Here is a 21,311-nt window from a genome sequence, read left to right as displayed (position 1 = left end):
CCAAAAGAAGTGCTGCAAACAATGACGAAAACACCACAGTGAGATCGGAATGAGTTTTTATTAAACAGAAAGGGCATAATATTAGGCACAGTACCTTACTCATAATAACGATCATAATGATCATATATGCGATTGGTAAGTAGCGCGGTACGTAGAAAGCACAAGAAGAAGAAAAAAAAAGCAAGCAAACAATGAACAGCAGTGTTTCCTTATATGGCTTATTCTCAAACTCCCCAACAACTACAATTTGGACTTTTCTTCGACATTTTGGACACAAGTATCAAACATGAATCATGAACAGAAAATCACATTTGAGTCCTACAGTCATACATAGTTCTGTGCGCTTGTAAAATGGATGTAACCGGAATAGGACAAGTTTGGCATACTTGTAGAACGACTAACTGTTACCAATGAGGCAAAACTGTGCACTCGTTGACATCTGTGCACTTTTACTACTTCTAGCACAATAAATTCATAGTAAATCTAATAGTAGAATTTTATAATGTCAATAGCAGTACTAGGAGCACACAGTTGTCAATTAGTGCGGTTTTGCTCCACTCGTAGCATTAGTCCTGCTAGTATTACGGTTATACTACTGGTTAAAGTCCATGTACTAGTATTCTCTCACTAGTGAGACAGTTTTGCAGACTTGTAGAATGACCTTGTCTTACGAATACCATTTTGTCCCCTATACGCTTTTTTACACTAGTAGAACGACTTGTGCGAACTAGTAAAATGACTGTGTTACTAGATATGTTTTCTTTCACGACGAGTGCCACTCGGCCTACTCGACGAACCACTACTTCACCATGCTCCAACAATGAATCTTTCCACGCTTCGACCTAAAGATGATATCAAGTGTATCAAAACAATTCAGTGCCCTATTAGAAGGACTCTTTTACAAGTGGCATTTTTCCCCACTACCGTATGCATTGCATTTCTGCACACTAACAGAACAAGTTTGGCATTCCACAAGGAGCCAGGATGCTACTAGCGCATGACACATGCCTACTGGTTGGGCCTAAGAGTTTTCCTAGTGCAACACAGTAGTTTAATGGTATGGTTTAATTATATACTACATATCAAAAGTGGCACTAATATTTGGGAAAAACATTACTAATAAGTTATAGTCATTGTACTAGTTCACAATTTTTTGTTTTTTAATACTGAGGACAAACAGTGTCGTCGTACATGGACCTTGACTACTCGGTCAACTTTGGCGCAGTAATATAACAACTGTATGGTATCAATGAGGAGAAACTATTTGTGGGCAAATAGGAGGCTACTAATGTGTGGCACATGCCTGCTAGTGACGCCTAGTAGTGTTCCTAGTGCAGCGCAGTAGTTTACTTGTCAGGTTTAATTGTGTTCCAGTAGGCATTAGTGATGGAAAAAAATGTTACTCGTAAGACATATGGTAGTTGTTCTACTAGTACAATTGGTTGTCTTACTAGTGAAGATAAAAAGCTTACTAGTACATGGACCTAAAGATAAACATCATGGATGCGGAATAAATGCTCAAACAGCTTTCCATCCCCTTCCCCCAGTCTGCACTAGTGTTCATATGAGCGAGTTGGATGGCTGTGAAACAATTTGTCAGGATGACTCACTCCAGCTGGGAGCAGCGCTCTGGCAACAAGACAGCAGGCTGGAGGAGCAAAAAATAAAATGCAGAGCGCACGTCCAAACCTGCTGTGCGCAAACGCCTCGACCCACAAAAACAAACGCGTGGCGAAAAAGCCAAGGGGAATTTAGAGTTTTGGGAACACGACAGGGGAGATCCTAGTTTTCTATACAACGTCCCTCCCCCCAGGCAAGGGGGACCACAGAGGCCTCCCACCCAAAATAAGCCAACACCAGGATTCTAAAAGTGTTGTTGATATGGGCCAATATCAACAGACTCTCGCCCCCTACTAGCCACCATCCAACATTGACCAGGAAGGGGCCCAACGCAGGGTATTTCGATACGTTGTCATTGCAGTGTTTAAAGCAATGTCGTTATTTTGACACTGATATGGGCCAATGTCAGTCGTTCCTCAGGGTCCCCCTTCTCGCCGTCAGATGTTTTCCACACAACTAATTGTGACTTAATGTTAGCATGAGTAAATGATAGGCTACCGAATAAACTCCAAATTCGGGTTGCCACTGTGGAGTTGAAACCCAGTGGAAAGCGAAGAGCCACTTCTAAGTATGAAAAAGTTGGTAGTCATAGTCATATAGAAGTAGTTTATAAGCAGGACATTAAAGAAAAGGTCATGAAGCTCAGTTACCGTTACTGTCATTAATATTTTTCATTAGATTGTTTTGTATTTATGCCTGAACAGTTTAAATACAATATTTACTATATGACTGCTAGCATAGGTTAGTGATTGGCTACGACGCCTTCAGACTTACTACATTTTAGTGTTATTGCTAGAAGGTACACTTGTTGTGTTTTTCATTTCCTCACGATTATTTGACATCAACATATGACCTTACTCAAATTAAATATATTCTTTAAAAAACATTTAGTGAGCAAAAAAGATTATACATATATGTGAAAAAAAGGACATGAAGCGTTACACTATACTCAAATAATAGACAAACAGCAGTGTTATGATGAACAACACACTTGTTAGACATTCTATGCAACCCATCTGTCTAGATTTATTCAATTTTTTTTGGGGCGGGGGGTATTTAGACAGAGTTCTATAATATGTACATAAGTGCATACAAGGTGAAGATCACACATTCATAGAGCATGGATGTCATATCAGCCAGCACAGCTGGCCTCCCCCGACTCCAAAAAGGAGACTAGTGGACTGTCTCTCAACACTTCTGAAATGATTTTAAAAAAAAAGAAAGAAAGTATTCAGTCCAAAAGTCCCTTTACCTCCCTGATAGGCTATCGCTTTACACGCCCAAATCACTTTTATATGGAAGTACACCTTCACCATCGGGAATTTGAAGTAAAACATTTTTTACATCAAATTCTCAATTTTTTGGTGGAAAAAAAACGTTAAAAAAAGAGTTCATAACATTTTTGACTTTGAATTTAGAATTTTTGACACTGAATTTAGAATTTTTGAAACTCATTTACTATACCATCAAAAAATTCAGTTAAAAATACTGTTGAATTTTTTACACTATATTGAGCCTTATCTGACTATTGTTAGTCTTTCACACCAAAATATTTTATCATAAAAAAAATTCAGTGTCAAAAATTCAGTTTAAAAAAATGCTGAACTCAACTGGTTAGCACATCCACCTCACAGTGCAGAAGTGCAGGGTTCGTTTCTGGCTTGGGCCTTCCTGTATGGAGTTTGCATGTTCTCCCTGTGACTGTGTGGGTTTTCTCCGGGTATTCCAGTTTCGTCCCACATTCCAAAAACAAACATTGAAAAATTGACTTTTTGGGGGGATCGCAGGTTCGTTAAAATGACACGAATATAACATTCACAATTATTCATCAGATGAACCGAGAGGAAAAACCTGGTGGCTTTGATTTCTCGACCAGGCAACCGATATGATGCTTCAGAGTTGTGCTCAAGATGATACACTTCCATTTCAAATGCTGCAAATAAAACGTGCGCGTATTCTGATTGCACTTCGGGTATAAAGACTTTGAAGGGAGGTTTTTTTTTTTTTTTAAATTGAGTGCACTTATGTGTGTTGACATGGTATGAGAGTATTCGGGCCACTCAAAAATATAGATATACAGATATAAATTACACTATGAGATTATAGTCATGCAAAATTGTAATATTACAGGAATTAAGTCATATACAGTATTTTGGAGAACATTTTGGGAGTTCTTTAAAAATCATCATATATTTTCAAGATCAAACGATGTAATCAGACAAACATTAAGTCACATGTTTTCAAAATAAAAATGTGACATATTTTCCAGACAAATACATGTATTTTTTTTACTCGAAATATAGTTGTACATTTTCAAGAAAAAAAACTCCAATGTGTATACATGTGTATTTTCCATGGTTTCTGTGTGCCACGAATACACATAGCATGTTATCCAAGTGATTTCGTGAAGAATGAATCCATGTAAACCTACCGGTAGTTCTCTTTTACACGGCCACTACAATGTTACCCTCCGAGCATTGGATGCATTCACAAAACTGTGATATGATTTCTTAAAAGGACTCTTGTTCGGAGTGCAAAATCTTCAGCACCAACCAACCAAACACACATTTCACACAATTCCCCATCCCGATCACACTGACACTAAATAAGACAGCACAGCTGTCTGAGAGAGCGCTCAACGACCTGTACAAAATTCAACATTTCAAGTCAAAGGACAGTGAAGGAATTTGAAAGAGGCACGTTGCAATTTAGCTCAAAGGGATTTCGCAACACACAACTGACACCGCAAAACGGCTGCCAACCTAAAACTATTTCCTCGTGAACTTTGACCATCTTAAAGTCTGTCGACTTTGGACCACCGCAAAACAACTGAACCGTTTTTCAAGTTTCAATTTCCCCTTCGAAAGCCAGCGCGCACGGGAATCAATTCTATGGCGTCAAAAACATTCAACTCGAAAGGCTTCAAAGCAGAACGAAAAGGACATTTAAAAAGTTGACATGCACGTGTAGGATCCAGCATTGCATCGAATGGTGCAGCTCCTTGCATATTACGGTAGATGCCTTTGGCCCAATTGAAATGTTTGCATTCATTCTATCGTCAACATCACAAAGTCACTTTTGTTTCTTGAGACCAAAATGAAGCTTCTTGAGGCTTTGTGTTTTTTTTTTCCTCCCCCGCAATGAAGAAACAATCCTTACTGAACACAAAAGAAAACAGCTGTCATCATTTCACCTGCCAGTGAAGTTAAGTTATGTTTCAATATTCTACAGTTGCGTATGTGACACGATATGTTTATAGATAGACCTTCTTGTAAACATAAATGTTTCTGTGAGTGGCTTTTTTTTTCTTTTTACTGTACATAACTACAGTGGACACATTTCAAAATACCTTTCCCAGACGAAGTTGGAAATGGAGCCGAGTCACTCAAACTGGTCACACTGTCCGGACAATGCTTGACGTCACTATTCAACATTCTTAATTGCCTTACAAGTGTAAAAAAAACCCCAAAACAGATAATACAATAAAAGTGCAAAGCAATTATTTGTGCACCTGCCCTCATTTCGACGATGACGAGTGAACATAACTACAGTGGTTATCATTTCTATCAGGATAGGTGTGATCTATGAATATTATCTTCCGTTTCTAATAATCTCGGGGGTTTTTTTTGTTTTGTTTTTTATATAGCAGAGGTTTGAACCACTGTCATACAGGATAAACATTTTTATTGATGATTAATTCATTTTTTTAATAATCCCTTGATATCATGGATATTTATCAATCGCATGTACTTTTCTCAGTTTTTTTTACTTTTTTTTTTTTTTAACATGACAGAGAGTGCATGTTCCCTGAACTTTGGAGTTTGCGTGAAGTCTCCTCTGCAGCTAAAACAAAAATCCCAAACGAGTCGACATCGTAAGCGCCAGCCAATGTCACACAAATGAAAAGTGAATGCACTTACACGCGAGGCCATCTGCAAACGCGTCGTGATGGTTTGTCACAAGTCCGTCATTCAGATGTGGTCCCCATATCCACTCAATTTTTTTTGTCACCAGTCCAAAGGTTGGCCTGCTGCCTTCTGAGATGAGTCCAACCCATAGTTGGGGATTTCGTCTTTTCTTTGTGTGTGTCTTTCATTTGACAAGTTGAGCTACTGAGAACTGACTCATGGGCTAACTCCATTGTTGTCATGTTCAGATGAATACTGGTCCGAATCAACACTTGAAGCCCCTGGTTGCACTCCGCAGGTTTCTGGAATTCACCAGTGTACCACTGGGCCAACTCACATTCCAGCAACTTCAAAAGTCAGCTTTAGAGATTAAAAGGCATGAAAAGAAAGTGGTGCTTTACCTTGGGTGCCAGTGCAACTGAAACACATTTATCATCTTTTTTGGAATATTGACAGATTTGGTAGATGCTTGGACTTATTTTGATCACTGATTTTGTACATTACTGTTTCACAAAAAGCAACTCACTCAAAATGTTTATTGAGGTACTATGTTTGCCCTGCATATCATTCCAAATCAGCACAAACCTACACATGCTAGTGTATATGGCAGCATCAGACCCAGTCTCAGCACAAGTAAGCCATGTCTGCCATCTAGTGGTGAATTGTGATATTACAATTTAAAACTATAGTCAATCAAAAATTGCAGTTCAGTACTTGTGAATTTGCATATTCATAGGTGATTTTTGGATTTTTTTCTTTCGAAAACACATATATACACACATTTTATATATATATATATTTACATATATGCACATATACTCACACATACTGTATATATAATTTTGCAGAATATGTATATTGAATATTTATCTTTTTTTTTTTAAAGAACTGGGGTTTGTTAAAAAAAAATCCCCCCATTCTTTTTTTCAAGGGGCCACTCAGTTTGTGATCGAGGGGCCGCGGGCAGACCGCGGGCCACCAATTGTCATTCCCTGATCTAGATGATACTGACCAGGATACAACCTTTGAAACTGAATATGATGATAGTATCTCAGTCATGAATGAAGTACAAGCAATGTGATCCAATTTGAATATTCAAAATGTAAAATCAAACATTATATTTATACTCTATTATTTCTAAAAACAAAACAAACAAAAAAAACACTGACAGTTGCCATAAAACTTAAAATCTCTCTCCTGCAAAATGGCAAAAATGAACGAAGCCCACTCTAGTTCTCAGCAGCTCATTTAGGATGCACGCCTAGTGCATATTTAAGGTGTCGGTTTGTATGGCTGATAAGAAGGTGACGTATCTTGGGTGCAGCTTCCAAAGTTGGCGTGCAGTTGATGAGGCACACTTTTCTTTTGGGTGGAAGGGTTGCTTAAGTGGCATTTGGAGAGAGGCTTACTGAATCAAGGGCCACGTGATCCACCATCAGCAGTTTGGCGACCGGACACAAGTGGGACTGCATATCCACGGGAACGCAGTGGAGCTCCACCGGATCCGAGATCACAAGCTCAGAAGGCTCTACTGGGAGACATGTGAGAAGAAAGGACTGGGTCGTCATTGTTTGTACTTGAAAATAGACTGCAAACAAAACGGCAAAACTGAAGATCCACCTGGTGCCATTCGTAGAACACAATAATGGATTTGTGTTCAGCTAACCAGGCACAAACGCACGGTCAGTGGTTATTAAACAATACTGTGAGTTATCGAACATTACTGTGGGTTAACTTAAATTAGTGACTCCAAGATGGGCGTCTATTCTGCAATAACGTTTATTCTGAAGTCTGAATAATGGTCAGATGAGGACAAAGGCAAGGAGAAGACAAAGGTGACGGATATGTCACCTAACCCCCGGGAGCGCTTAAGAGACAGGTGAATAACACATGAAGGGGCAAACAAGAGCATCCTAACGTGGCTAATGTTTTGTTCCAACCTACTTTGTGTCACTTTAACCCAGCAATGACTTCACACTGAGGATGTCATTGCGTAAGATGACTTGACGTGGCTTGACTTGTACGCGAAAGCGGATCTGTAGAAACGGCTTCACTAAAAAATTGTTTCCTTCTTTCAGGTCAATGTTTACGCTGGCAATTTGGCTAGTTAGCATGTTGCGCTCATGCCTATCACTAGTTTGTGGACCAACCGGTACTTGTGTTGGTGGAGTCAAATACCTGATTAAATAACAAAGCTGTTCTTCATTTGTTGCCACTTTTTCCTGTAAAACTAATTAACGGTCCTTGTAGAAGTGTCTAATAAAAACATTTATCACACTCAAGGTCATGATGTTGAAGTGTGAATATTCAGTATATTGCTTAAATGCATGCATTTTGTGACATTGTTGTTTGGTGGTGCGCCAAGAGATTTGATTTATTTAATAAATTCAGCATAACTTACCCCCCCTTCCCCCCACTGTAGTTATTTAACCTGCATGCTCATTTGTTCTTCTGCGCAATGCACTGGACAAGTGAAATAAGATAATCGAAAGAATGTGACCAACACACACACACACACACGCACACACGCACAAACACACACACACACACACAATGCCAATGATGACGCCTGTGACTTTTGTTTTGTTTTAGTTTTATTCTTAGTTTTATTTTATTTTTTATGACTATTTGTCGAGCGCAAGAGTTAAAAAAAAAAGGCCAGCATAAAATTCCAATCAGTATTGTACAATAAAGTACAATAAACTACAATTCCCAAATGACTGTTCGATCTTCCTTCTTCTGCATGGCCATCCAGCAAATAAATATGAAGGTATGATATGCTAAGAGAGAATTGCTTGAACGGCTTTCCGTATTACAGAGCTGAATTAAAAGACAAGATGAGAGCAAACCTGATCAGAGGCGGCAGATTCGGCGAAAGGAACATCGGCGACTGCGCTGGAGATGGACGAAACGGCAGAGGAGGAGGCGGGGGCGCCGTGCATCACGGCTACTTTTTTTTCAAGCAGACAAGAGGACGAGGATGAGGGGAGGGGGAACAGGAATGAGATGGTTACCATGGCCACGGGTCAAGCCACATTGGCAGGATGATTTATCGCCGAACGTGCAAACAAAATAAAAGACAAGTATTAAGTTTAGTGACAAATAGTTAATGGAGTCATACAATGTGATCAGACGGCAATATCTGACAATTGTATTCAAAATGGATGTGGACATGAAAAGGGCAAATGATCAATAAATGACAGGCCTATTTCAAAAATATTAAATAAATGTAACATTTAACAAATTAAATTCACTGGAAATACATTTAAGAGCTAAATTTCAATGTCTGTATCCTGAAATTGTTTTGATTTCTTGTGTTGATTGAGTCGCGTTTGCCTCGACTGAGCTGCTTCCAGTACATGTGTGGGGACGGTAATTATTTTTAGTCCAATCAGATTACAGCTTTGATGTGTTTGATGTGTCATACTAATCCGGTCAGACCAGCGAATTCCCAGTTGCTCATTTTTCTCATTTTATTTGGACGAAATACATCTTTGTTCTTGGAAACATTATAAGCTTTTTCTCTTGAACCTCAGTGATTTTTTTGGTACTCTAAAAAAAATAAAAAATAAATTGATTGTAACACTACTGACCTAATTTTCTCCTGAAAATGGGCAGGTTTTTCATTCCTGTGACATTGATGATTTTTATAAACCGAGGATGTGTTTTTAAAGTTGTATTTTTTAATTTTATTTGTTAAAATATGACTTTTTTCCCCTTATAGAAGATTGATTTTAATGTCATACTGTAATGAGTCTGAACAAAAGACTCAAGTTTGTCAAATCCTGATATTTATTACCAACAAATTACACTTTTTTTCTTGTAAAGATATATATACGGTATTTTTTTAAATGACTTGTCTGATAACATTACAACCTTTTTTCAAGAACACAAAAATGAATTTGTTGCTGTAAGATGATGACTTTTTCTTACATGTGGACAACAAACACGAGGCCCTTTTTTTTTTTAAACAGTGAATTTCCTTCACAATTATTTTTCCAGAATAAAAGGTGAATAGCAACAAAAAATAAATTTGTGACTGTTCTCCTTGTTGAATTTTGAAATAGAATGACTTTATCTGGAAAAAAAATAGGATTTTGTTTCTCGGAAAAAGGCAACTTCCTTTGGCACTTGGAGGGTACACATCACATGAGAGATTGGCGTTAGGGTAAAATGTCTCGGAGGGGCTTGCACAGCAGCCATGCACTCACCAGTGGGGATGAAGGCCGGTTGCTGCAGCTGCATGCTGGCCAAAGCCTGCTGGTAGTGGAACACGTTGGGGTTAAAGACGGGGGCGTCGTTGCTCTTGTCCACCATCTGCCTCTTTGGTAGAGACTGCATGGCTCCCGCCGGACCACCCTGACCACACACACCACGGAGCATGAAAGAGCATTAAGTTACCCTACATTCAAAAACCAATGAAAAGATTTGTCGGAACGCTTTGGTGTTTCAATACACCATGTTTACTTCCGATAATTACAACTTTCTTAATATTTTAGCACAGGTTCTTTTTAGATTACTACATGTTTCAATTTACGTACACAGTGAAGCGATGTCAGTACTGTAGGAATGGAACTGAATTGTAAACACCCTGTATTGCATAGCTTTCCGTTTACACCAGTGGTCCCCAAACTACGGCCCGCGGGCCGTATCCGGCACATTTGACCCGGCCCTCTAACCCTCCTGTTGTCCATGGGTCAGAATGACCCATCACTGTGTTAAAAACGCCTCAAAACCCCCCTAAATGATCTTTTTTTTAACTTGAAATGTTATGACTTTTCCTAGATTGTCCCCAACTGCAGAAAAAATGAAATGTTGTTTTTATTCACATTTCCATGGAAGCTGTACAAAAAAAAAGTACAAAGGTGGTCTTCTGGGCAAAATGACCCATGACGCAAATAGGGTTGAAATCAAAGTCACAGAGTTATTTACACACCATAGTATGTTTCAGTGTTTTAGTCGTGTCTCAGATCAATTAGTAGAACACGTGAACAAGACGGTAGCAGACATAAACAAGACAATATAGGTGGTGTTCTCGTAGATGGCAGAACTCTTTTTTGTGGATTTCAAGGAGCTATAAAGAGAGAGTTGTTTAGTTATTATTTATTTCCTGTTTTTTTCTGTGAAGAACTCAGAGAGGGTTATTTAGTTATTATTTATTTCATTAATACTGTTATTATTTGTTTCCTGACTTTTTTTCTGTAAAGAACCTGGAAAGGGTTATTTGGTTATGTGTGGCTTTCTGGGAAACAATAAATTTTTAAGCTCCCCTACGATCGTTGATGTTACAAACTGACACCGGCCCACCATCAGAGAAGGGAAAAGTTATGTGGCCCTCACAGGAAAAAGTTTGGGGACCCCTGGTTTACAGAAATATCTAACAATTACCACTAGAGGGCGCTGCCGTATGCAGTAAGGGATTACGTGACGTCAGCCCACTGAGTGTCAGGCAAGGAGCAAAACGGGCAACTTTTCCGGGGATTTTTTATAGGGCTTCCTGCAATTTTCTGTCTACACATTTTTAAATGTGCATCTAATTTTTTAGGGCAGCACCGTGTCACAGTCTAAGGTTCAGGGTTCGGATCTCATCTCAGGCATGCATGTTAGCATCATTAAAGTTCATAGTCATTAATGAATGTGAGAATGCTTACTTACCTTTGTAATTTTACCTGCATACCTAATTACATAGTTTCTACTTCTCACCTATCTACCGACCTACCAATCCAGTACCTATCTACCTGTCTTGTTTCTAGCTTCTATCAACCTACCTTCCTACCTAGCTAGTATCTACTGACATAGTTAACGAATAACTACTTAGTATTGACCTCCCTAGCAGGGAAGTGAAGTGTGACTCACCAAGGTGGCAGAAGCCGTGTTGTGCCCAGCCTTGATCCTGGCCTGCAGGTGAGTAGGAGGGTGGAAGTACTTGCACTTGTCCCGGCCACAGCGTCCCTTCACGTAGTCCATGCAAACGATGACACAGTTCTCATTGCAGTCCACCATGCCGGCCTCCAAGGGGTGCGCGTAACGACAGTCACTCTCCCCGCGTGTGCAGTTCCCACGCTGGAACTCGCGGCAAACCTGCGAGAGCAATGACCCGCGTTGACCTTTCAGCGTGCGCCACAGCAACACAAAATGCATAAACGCATACCTCCAGCTTGTCGGTGCGTGCGTGCTTGTGTACGGCGGTGCCGCTGCCCATAGTCGCCAGGCCGGGAGGACTCCCAGGGACCAGCAGGGGTGTATTGGGCAGCAGGTCAGGCATCAAGCCCATGCCCATGTGGCTTAGGTACGGACTGAATGCCATACTGGGACTGGTCGTAAGGGAGGGTGTCATGGAGAATGTTGTCTGTGGATTTCAAAAACTGGCGTTCACTACATCAGTGCCTCCCAACATTTATTGATCCAAGGTACATAATATACATTAGAACATCTCATGCCATTACCACCAAACGAAAATGTCACCAAAAGTGTACTGTATACCTTACATTGATGCCTTGATTTGAGAGTGCCCCTATTTAAAAGTTTTTGAAGTTACGAGCTGTCGGTTGGTCATCATAGTACAGCAAACTCCTGCTGCAGTATATCGCGGATTTTTAAGCAATCGTTTTTATAGTTAAAAAAAAAAAAAATCCAAAGAATTCCACGCCTTCAGTGTAGTACCACATTGTGCCACAATGTGCCGGGCAACACTGAGCTTGCCTGAAATACATGAAGCGTAATTCCAAGGAAAGAAGAAATGGATGACCCTTCACTGTACTATAGTTCAACCATTAGCCAATTTAATAGCCATTGTTCTCACACAGAATGAAGAATATAAGAGCAATGCTAATATCCATTCGCTCAACTAGAGGTTTTTTTTCCCCTGCGTGGGTTTTCTCCGGGTGCTCCGGTTTCCTCCCACATTCCAAAAATATGCATGGCAGGCTGATTGAACACTCTAAATTGTCCCTAGGTGTGAGTGTGAGTGTGAATGGTTGTTCGTCTCTGTGTGCCCTGCGATTGGCTGGCAACCGATTCAGGGTGTCCCCCGCCTACTGCCCGGAGACAGCTGGGATAGGCTCCAGCAACCCCCGCGACCCTAGTGAGGATCAAGCGGTTAGGAAGATGAATGAATGAATGAATGTTAGCATTAAGTCCACAGACTATTTTTCCAGGATTCAGATTTTCACCTATGTCAGGTGGGTCTGCAATATATCCAATGAGATACAAGTGGCTCACTGAGTCACTGTGTTTTAAGAATTGCGAATGGATGTCATTGGTGGACTCACAATGGGCTGCAGCTGCGCTCCGGGGAGCATGAAATGCATCTGTTGAGCCAACATCGCGGCGGCGGCCTTCTGCTGAATCAGGTTGTTCCTGCCGTTAATCTCCAACTGGGTTTTGAGGTGCGGAGGAGGATGCAGGTATTTGCAGTTCTCTCGCGCACACCGGCCCTGAAAAAAAAAAAAAGAACAGGAGAGGTGACACACTGCACACTGCTCCAAACACCAGACCACACAATAATTTCCATTATGAAACAGTAGGACATTATCAGGTCACCACAAAAGATGAACATCACAGATGCAGATTTTAGTTCAAGCATCATGTTGCTCAGACCACCTTAAAGCAAAGCACCAGTACAATCTTGGAATTCTTAACAGAATGATTTGAAGGGTTGTAAAGTAAAGCCCCATTTCTCACAGACCTCCCCTATTGTAGTTTGACACAGAGACCATTTGAAAACATTTTTAAATACTTTATCCCTCCAACACACTTACGCTTAATAAAAGAGATGTTTTAAAGCCTCCCTTAGCTTTCACTGTCAAACGGTGGAAGAATATCATGTAACATCCCTTAAAAAAAGACTGTCTTGCTCAGTTGTCCAAATAAGAGGCACTACTAGCATCAAGCTGTTAACCTACTCCCAGTTAAAATTTATTGTAAAACTCCCACATTAAAGGAAATGAAACATTCAAACATCCAAATGTTCAACTAAACAATTTCATCTTTTGTCCCGAAAGCCCTCTGGCTTAATACTAACATATAAAGTGAAACACCACCGAAGGCTAACAGAAATGAGCATAGATGCTAATTATAAACCTTTACACTGCTACTTTTCCACACACACACACACACACCACACAGTGAGAAATACAAAATGAGAATAAAAACAACAATAAAATTAATTTGTGGCTCAAATAATGACATGGTCCATGTACAGCACTTTGTATTCAGCGATGGCTGTTTGAAAGCGCTCTATAAATACAGTTGAGTTGAGTTGAAAGATTTTTCCCATGTGCATGGCAAAACAACACAACTTGTTAGCTACACGTCAAATGGGCTTTAAATACAGGGCGCCATTTTGTAAGTGCTGTTGAAATTAAGCACTAATGAGGTCTCTGAGGTGCTCGTGGTAATTCATGAGTAATGCGCCAGCTGTCTCGAAAATTGTACATGGTCAGAGATGCACTTGGCAACGTTATGTCTGAGCAAAGCACAATTCAGACAATTCAGACATGCAAGAAAATTGACCACATAAAAAGAAGGTCAATCTGTCTCAATTTCTGAAGCACTTGCCTTCAATTTACCGGTGACGCGGTAAACTGAGGTCTACCCCACCTGAGTTTGTATGGGAGGCGTGGTACACAATGGAATGGTCGCCAGCCAATCTCAAGGCAGACAAACGAGCATTCACACTCACTCATGAGAACTCTGCCTCAAACGGTCGACTTCTTATATGTGTATGATGCAATGCCGTAAGTACCTCTCACAATTTTAGACCAATATGACGGACAGTTGAATTCAATTCTGCTAATTTGCATATTTTGGAAATAGTGCAGTATAGTTCCTTGACTAAAATGTAACTGCACTGAACATTTGCCGCAGCTTGTGAACTCTCCTGCGGGCAAACAAGTTGAACAAACAAGACTGACGAGATAAAGTTCGAGTGCAAACAGATGGTCAAGTCTCACCGATCCCTGTTGCCAATTGCTAATTACCATCTTTTATTAACCTTAAGTATTTATTAACCTAAGTGTTAGGGTCATTTTAGGAAACCTGCTTGTGTTAGAAAAAAGTATATGTTCTCAACTGCATTTAAGTCTCATATTAAAAGCCAAACTTCAATTTTGTAAATTCCTAATTCCTTCGCATTCTTTCGTCTGGAGTTTCCATTTTTGAAAATCAACAAAATTGTTTGTAATTTGTTATTTGATTAAAAAAACCAATAATATCATATTCTACCTCTCTTAAAATGGCAGTAATTATACAATTAAACAGAATGAACAGAAATTAAATAGTTTCTCCTACATTTTTGTCTCAGTTCAACGTACATTGTGCTGCTCGTTATGGCCGCCTGGAGGCAGTACAATAAGGGACATACTGTACATGTTGACGGGAATGTCTCAGGAAAGCACAGGAATGTTTGTTGTTTTTCGACAGCGGATCAAGAATATATGCGTGTAATAATTATATTATCCATAAACTTGTTAAAATAGCCATTGCTTAAGGTTAACAACACAACAAAACCAATAGTAGTCACTAGTCCACCTCTGACGATTTGCCATTATGTAAGCATTAAGCTAGCAGAGGTTACATGGTTGTTTAAAATTCGCCTTTTCTTTGTTTTATGTGTCAGTGGGACTGCAAACCTCAACTGGGAGTGCTATGAACAGCTTGAAAACTTTTTTCAGGGATTCTTTACTATGGGGTAAACCGCTGACCGTTGTGAAGTTAGTTGACTTCGCTTGCAGCGACAACTCGTATCTTGAAAATGTCAGGTCATTCATATCTCAATAGACCACTGTACATGGTTTTTACTGGCTGGACGGCGATGCGTCTAAAATGAATAACTAAATGTTTTTTACTTGTGCGGTAACATCCTAAAAGGTGTTGGTGCAGTTGTACTGGATGTCACCAAGGCGGAAGGAACTGCATTCACCCTGAAAACCCCCACTGCAGGTCGGCTGTTCAAAATGACCTCCATGTAGCTTCCACTTAGTCAGCAAGTGTGTGTCTGAATTTTGTGTACAACTATCCATTGCTTAAAGGATGATGATGCTGTTAAATATCTGCATTTTTTTTATACTGTCAATGGTGTTTTCCATGACATGTTAGCATGAAGCTAACAGAGGCTATATGATTATTTTTAAATACATCTAACACTGCTTGTCTTCTGTTTAGTCTGAGAGAAAACTTAATTCAGGGTGGCAAAAAAGGAAAAAAAGTGTTCACGACCAAACTGCTGATTTTAGTAGAGTCCGCTGCCACCATACAGGGCTAATAAGATAAGATAAGATAAGATATCCTTTATTCGTCCCACACTGGGGAAATTTACAGCCTCCAGCAGCAAGAATGTATGTAGAAAGAAGAAAGGAGAAAGAGAGAAAAAAATAACAACAAACATCTTTCAATTAAATACAATATGAACACAAATGGATAAATCGCAGTACTATTTACGATTTTCCTTCACATCATTTAATTATTATTATTATTATGATTGTTATTTTTTATTCATCAGCCTGACAGCAGTCTTGCTTATAAGTAAAAGCAACAAAAACAAATAAATAAATAAGTAAATAAATCAGCGGCAGAACAATGGCTTGTATCTTGGAAAATTTGGGACACTCGTATCACAAGACCTTTGGCCGGTAACAACTTGGCAGGGGGTGTGCTTGAAACAGTCACACGAGGCCTCCAATGCGTCCACCTGGCAGCAGGCCTCTTGCTGCCCTCCATGCCAGCAATACCGAGGCAGACTGTTGCTTTGCGCTAAAAACAGCCTTGCCATTGAGGAAGATCAAACTATCCAATGGCTACGCACGCCTATGCTGTTGCTAGGCCCCCTCATCCCCCCCTCAACTCTCCATTCTCCATCCCTATGCTGCTCTGGAGAACATCACATGGAAAATGGACCAGTAATGCATTCAAATTCAATAAGCAAGGAAACGGAGGCTGGGGGCTGCTCTGGTATATGAAACCACTCGTCTCGTTCGCACTTTCCCCTTTCAGCAGGCACCAAACATCTCGCAAAGCCACACTTTGAACAACAAAGGCTTAAAAAATGTCATATCATCAGACCCCCTGAATGCACAGTGGACCTTTTTATATCACAGTTCCTTGTTCGTCTATCATTCCCGGGGGCAGCACTGAGCTACTGGAAGACAGCAGCGTAATATAAGAGGAAGAACAAGAGGCAGAGTGTCCACCAGGCAAAAGAGGAAAAGCGTCCTCTAGTCTAGACTGTTATGGATGCAAAGTTCAAAAGCCAGCATCTGTGATGGTATGGGGCTGTTTTAAGTGCCAATGGCACGGATAACTTACGCATCTGTTAAGTCAAGTCAAGTCAACATTAATGCTGAAAGGTACATATAGGTTTTGGAGAAATATATGCAAGCATAACCAAAAAAATGTTTTTTTTAATGGATGCCCCTGCTTATTTCATCAAGACAATGTCAACTCGAGTTACAACAGCAAGTGTGTGGGTACTAGACAGGCCCGCCCGCAGTCCAGACCTGTCTCCCTATTGAAAATGTGTGAAGCATTATGAGGTGTAAAATATGACAACGAAGACCCCAGACTGTTGAAGAACTGAAGCTGTAAATCAAACAAGAATGGGAAAGAATTCCACAGACAAAGCTTTAACAATTACCGTCCTCAGTTCCCAAACGTTTATTGGATGTTGTTAAAAGAAAATGTGATTTAACACTGTGGTAAACATGACCCTGACCCAGTTTTCTTGGAATGTGTTGTAGACATAACATTCTAAGTTCATGCTAACTTGTGAACTTAATTGGAGTTGGATTTGTATTCTTGCATCAAGCTAGCCAATGTTCAGGAGACAAAATTATCTGGAACCACTGAACGTTTTGATGTTTAAATACACAATTTTTAATTCTCTTTGTGTACTGGCTTTCTAAGGGTTGTTGCTCAGTATGTGTTAATGTGCTGCATGCAGCTGTCCCAAATCAGGGAGACAAATTAAGGCAACGCTTGAACCACAACTCTGAAGCGGAAGTTTGGCCAAAAGTCTCCCGTGGCTTGTCGTACAATGACTTGTCGCATAGCGCTTTATTGAAAGCCTGAAAAAAGTAAAGCCATATTTTCCGACGCTTTGGATTGGGGATGAGTAGCAAAGGCGTGTGAGTCACAAGTGCCGCTGCACTGAGGGTTTCGGACGCACTAGGCAGCCACCGACCGGTCCATGTCAAGATCTGACTTAGTTGAGATGTACCAAATTCATTTTCAACGTAGAAATATAATGAAACGGCATTCATCCTTTCAAGCCAGCACTCCCCAATTTTGTTCATCCTCAACAAGGAAAAATAGCACTACGTTGGATAAAAACAAACATTGTGAAAGTCGTAACGCTGGTGTTGTATTTATGCCTTTAACCTTTTAATTGGGCACTTGTAAGTCAAGGTATCACTTTGCTATCACTAGTAGAGGGAACCCCAACCTATTCACAAATTCACCCTTTTTTTATGTTGAACCTATGCTCATATTCTCTCCAGGTATTTGCTGAAAAAGTAAGTTATTTGCATATTTTTGTGGGCTTTCTGCAACACCCTAAAAATGGCAAAAGATGCCGTCAAAGCTCTGTCAGAACATAGTATTTAGTGTCAGGGAAATGTGTGGAAATGGAATCATGTGGAACGTGTTACGGTTTTGTCACATGAAATCCAACTCTCAGTAAGACGTTTATTTTCTTGGGTTAATGTTGTAAGATGAGTTTGAAATGTTACTTGAAATGTTTCGGGAACATAGTTTGTGGTAAATTTATTTTTAACAGTGATTCCCAACCAGTGAGCTGTGAGAGATCATCTGGTGGGGTGTGGGAAATGATCCACTTTCATAATATCACCAAGACAAACAAACTTTTTTTTTTTTTTCTTCACGATAAATAAAGTATTTTGGTTCTTCAATCTACTATCTGGCCAAAGGAACCTGAATCCTGATGATAATAATCTAAGTGCACAAGGTGTTTTTTCGAAATGTGTTTTTGGCCGACGCTCACGCACATTTAACAAGGCTCCTCAGCTCGTACGCCAGGCGCTGACAAGTCGTCCTTTGAACAAAAAGACACACCTGCAGGTGTCACTTTCTTAGAGGAGAGCCAAACTGAAGCTACCCAAGGATTGTGGGAGGAACCTGTTTGATTGTACTGCTCATAAATGTGGTAGACAGGGTGTGGGATAATTTTCGCAATCAATGCAAAGGAACATTGCTAACTTAACTTAAGAGTGCCGCGGCTTGGGAGTTGTTCAAACTACGAGCAGTCATTCTGCGAGTTTTTTTTTTTAACTCATTCACTCCCACAGACGTTTTTAAACGTCTTTTCAGACTTGGTCTAGAATTGGCTGGTGCTGAATGAGTTAAAAATATGAAACTCCAGAGAGCATCCTACTGAAAATGAAACTCCCCAAATCACGTCTACATAGTTCCTTGGAACCAAGGTTGTGGCTGAGGGACTATGTTTGTCTAAATAAAGCTCCTCAATTAATTTTCATATACCTGTAGTTCCTTATCACAAGATGTCAACAAAGCACTCTTCAACAAAAACTCGTGTCAATATAGTTTAGCAACAAAAGTAGCAACAAAACACCACAAGGTCACAATTTCTGTTCTGAATTATGAATGAAAATCCTCCACTCACCTCAACATTGTTGGCTGACATGAAGGTGCCAAAAAAGTGCCAAGAAATGGTGGCAAATGGCTACTTTGGTCAATATGACACTCCTCAACTAACTTCGACAAAGTTTCTTGACACCAAGACGCCACAGTATGGCGTCAAGGCACTATGATATGTAACTGAACCTGTTCAATTTAATTCAAGCTCGGGAACAGGCCTTACCACAAATAATGAAAGTCTGCATATAAGTGACACATACTGAAATGGATAGCATTTCCACAATAAATGGGGGACTCCCCTCAAAAACATTGTTTAATAAAATAAGGGAGACAATTTCTTTAATCGCCCCCCAAAAAAAATCTGCAAATATGCAACTATGTGGCTGCTAAACTGCAAATATGTGGGGTCCACTGTATTTCCTTGGAACCAACAACTCAAAAGATTGTGGCAAAACACTATTTTGGAGTAAAATGCATGTTTCATTGTGGTTTTACAAATAGCACAATGCATTATTCAACTGCGTTTTTTATGGTCTTGCTGTAACGTGATAAAGGTGAACTTGGAATGAAATTAAACCACAGACCTACACACGAGTGTATTTGTGTCATGAGCAAGCAAACCCCTCAATTTACAGATGCTTTAACGGAAACCAGCTTCCCAATGTAAACAGTGACGCACCTGCAGCTCAACCCGAGCGACAGCGCAAATATTATGCTGTCCGCCACCCGCTTACCTTGAGCGAGTCGAAGCAGGCGATGACTCTGCCGTTGTCCACATGACAGCTGCGCGACGGGTGCGCAAACTTGCAGTCGGCGTCCGAGCGCGAGCAGGTGCCTCTCTGGAACTCGCGGCACACTTCCAGGGTCAGCCATTTGGTGTCCCGGCCCACGCTCACGTTCACCGCCATGACCGACGAGACGCACTGGAACAAACGGAAACGACGATGCGCGGATGGAAAATCTCCACGAGGAGGGGGGGCGGGGGTGTTCTGCGGAGGGGTGCTGTGCTTTATTGGCTCTTGCTGGGAATAGTGGCAGCTGAAGTTGGACTGGGATGAGATAGCAGGGTTGAATGTCCATGGGGGGGTAAAAAACTAAACTGCGCCGAGGACATCAGTGTGGCATGGTGGGGAGGGGAGGTGGAGGTAGGCTGCCAGTGCCAGGCCCACCCTGCGTTGCCGTAGCATTCACGTCAACATGTTGGAGGCAGAGGCAGTCACCGCAGTGCGCGTTTGTCCGACGAAGTCACTGAGCAGGTCGGCGTCCTTGAAACGTTCAAGACAAAAAGGTGCAGCTCGTTCAATTGGAGTCTGCATTCCAGACCAGCTGGCACCGTGCCGCCCTCATCCACCCAGAAAAATAAAAAGAATAGCTCCTCCTTACGTCCCACTTCCTCTTCTTCTTACTTTAGCGTCTTTTGCATCCTTTTCTTCCGCATCATCCTCGTCGTAACTGGAAAGGGGCTAAAAACACACACACAATGGTTGACAGACTAAATGGACATGTACGACCAATTAAAGATTGTGCGGCGCTGAAGGTGGAGGAGAAAGAAGAGGAGGCGGAAGAGAAGGAGGGTGCTGATGATGACCACGAGGCAGGAAGGGAGGCAAAGAAACATGCGACGACAAACAAACAGGGAGGGGAGCAGTGGGAGGAGGGAGGAAGTAATAAATAGAAATGTACGGAAGAGGATTAGGGCCAGTGAAGTATAAAAAAACAAGGTCGGCAATTCCTTTGTCCTGTCCTGTACACTCCGAACTCTTGAATTTAATGTTAGAATTTTCAGAATAAAGTCACAAATCTGAGCTATAAATGAGATGATTGCCAAAATTGTTTTCTCCCTTCGTTGGCCCTAATCGTCTTCCGTAGTTTACTCACCCTCTGCTCCACCGAAAGTGAAAGGATGTCCTCCGACAATCCTCAGCCACGCAAAACGTTGCGAAGTGACTACATTCGGTTCATTCTTCAAAGCCACACCACACGCTGATGTCCCCACAACCCCCCCCCCCCCCTCCACACACACACACACACACACACATAATTCATAGCTCCAGGAACGTCACAAAGTTAGAAGTCTGAAAATAACGTCACAGTTTCTGAGATAAAAGTAAGAATGTTGCCAACTTAGTTTTTTTTCATTGGCCCTAATCCTCTTCCGTAGGAATGGGCAAG

General features: G+C 40.8%; 1 protein-coding gene and 1 long non-coding RNA gene across 9 annotated transcripts in view; both read right to left on the bottom strand.

Annotated features, from left to right (window-relative positions):
- The window catches only part of LOC127607610 (uncharacterized), a 95,676-nt gene that overhangs the window by 12,982 nt on the left and 61,383 nt on the right, over positions 1–21,311 (bottom strand). The gene's annotated exons all lie outside the window — the stretch shown is intronic.
- mbnl3 (muscleblind-like splicing regulator 3) lies at positions 40–20,811 on the bottom strand. 7 transcript variants are annotated; one of them, XM_052070901.1, is made up of 7 exons: positions 19,874–20,811; positions 12,800–12,964; positions 11,680–11,877; positions 11,385–11,609; positions 9,740–9,887; positions 8,378–8,475; positions 40–7,056 (listed from the first exon to the last, which is right to left on the bottom strand). In XM_052070901.1, the coding sequence occupies exons 1-7, from the start codon at positions 20,045–20,047 to the stop codon at positions 7,039–7,041; spliced, it is 1,026 nt and encodes a 341-aa protein (XP_051926861.1). In that variant the 5' UTR covers positions 20,048–20,811; the 3' UTR covers positions 40–7,038. The 7 variants fall into 7 exon arrangements, with proteins under 7 accessions (XP_051926861.1, XP_051926777.1, XP_051926630.1 ...); XM_052070817.1 differs by having other exon boundaries at positions 8,378–8,478; positions 19,874–20,809; XM_052070670.1 differs by lacking the exon at positions 8,378–8,475 and having other exon boundaries at positions 40–7,059; positions 19,874–20,404; positions 20,523–20,809.

The sequence above is a fragment of the Hippocampus zosterae genome, chromosome 1, assembly GCF_025434085.1.
Source record: "Hippocampus zosterae strain Florida chromosome 1, ASM2543408v3, whole genome shotgun sequence".
NCBI classification, from domain to species: domain Eukaryota; kingdom Metazoa; phylum Chordata; class Actinopteri; order Syngnathiformes; family Syngnathidae; genus Hippocampus; species Hippocampus zosterae.
This window is presented reverse-complemented; position numbering and strand designations above follow the sequence as displayed.

Coding starts and splice junctions, on each gene's coding strand:
- mbnl3 (XM_052070578.1), bottom strand. CDS start 20,047: ATGGCGGTGAACGTGAGCGTGGGCCGGGACACCAAATGGCTGACCCTG. Junction 12,965..19,873: donor CCTGCTTCGACTCGCTCAAG/GTAAGCGGGTGG, acceptor TTTTTTTTTCAG/GGCCGGTGTGCGCGAGAGAA. Junction 11,878..12,799: donor GAGCGCAGCTGCAGCCCATT/GTGAGTCCACCA, acceptor TGAAATCCACAG/ACAACATTCTCCATGACACC.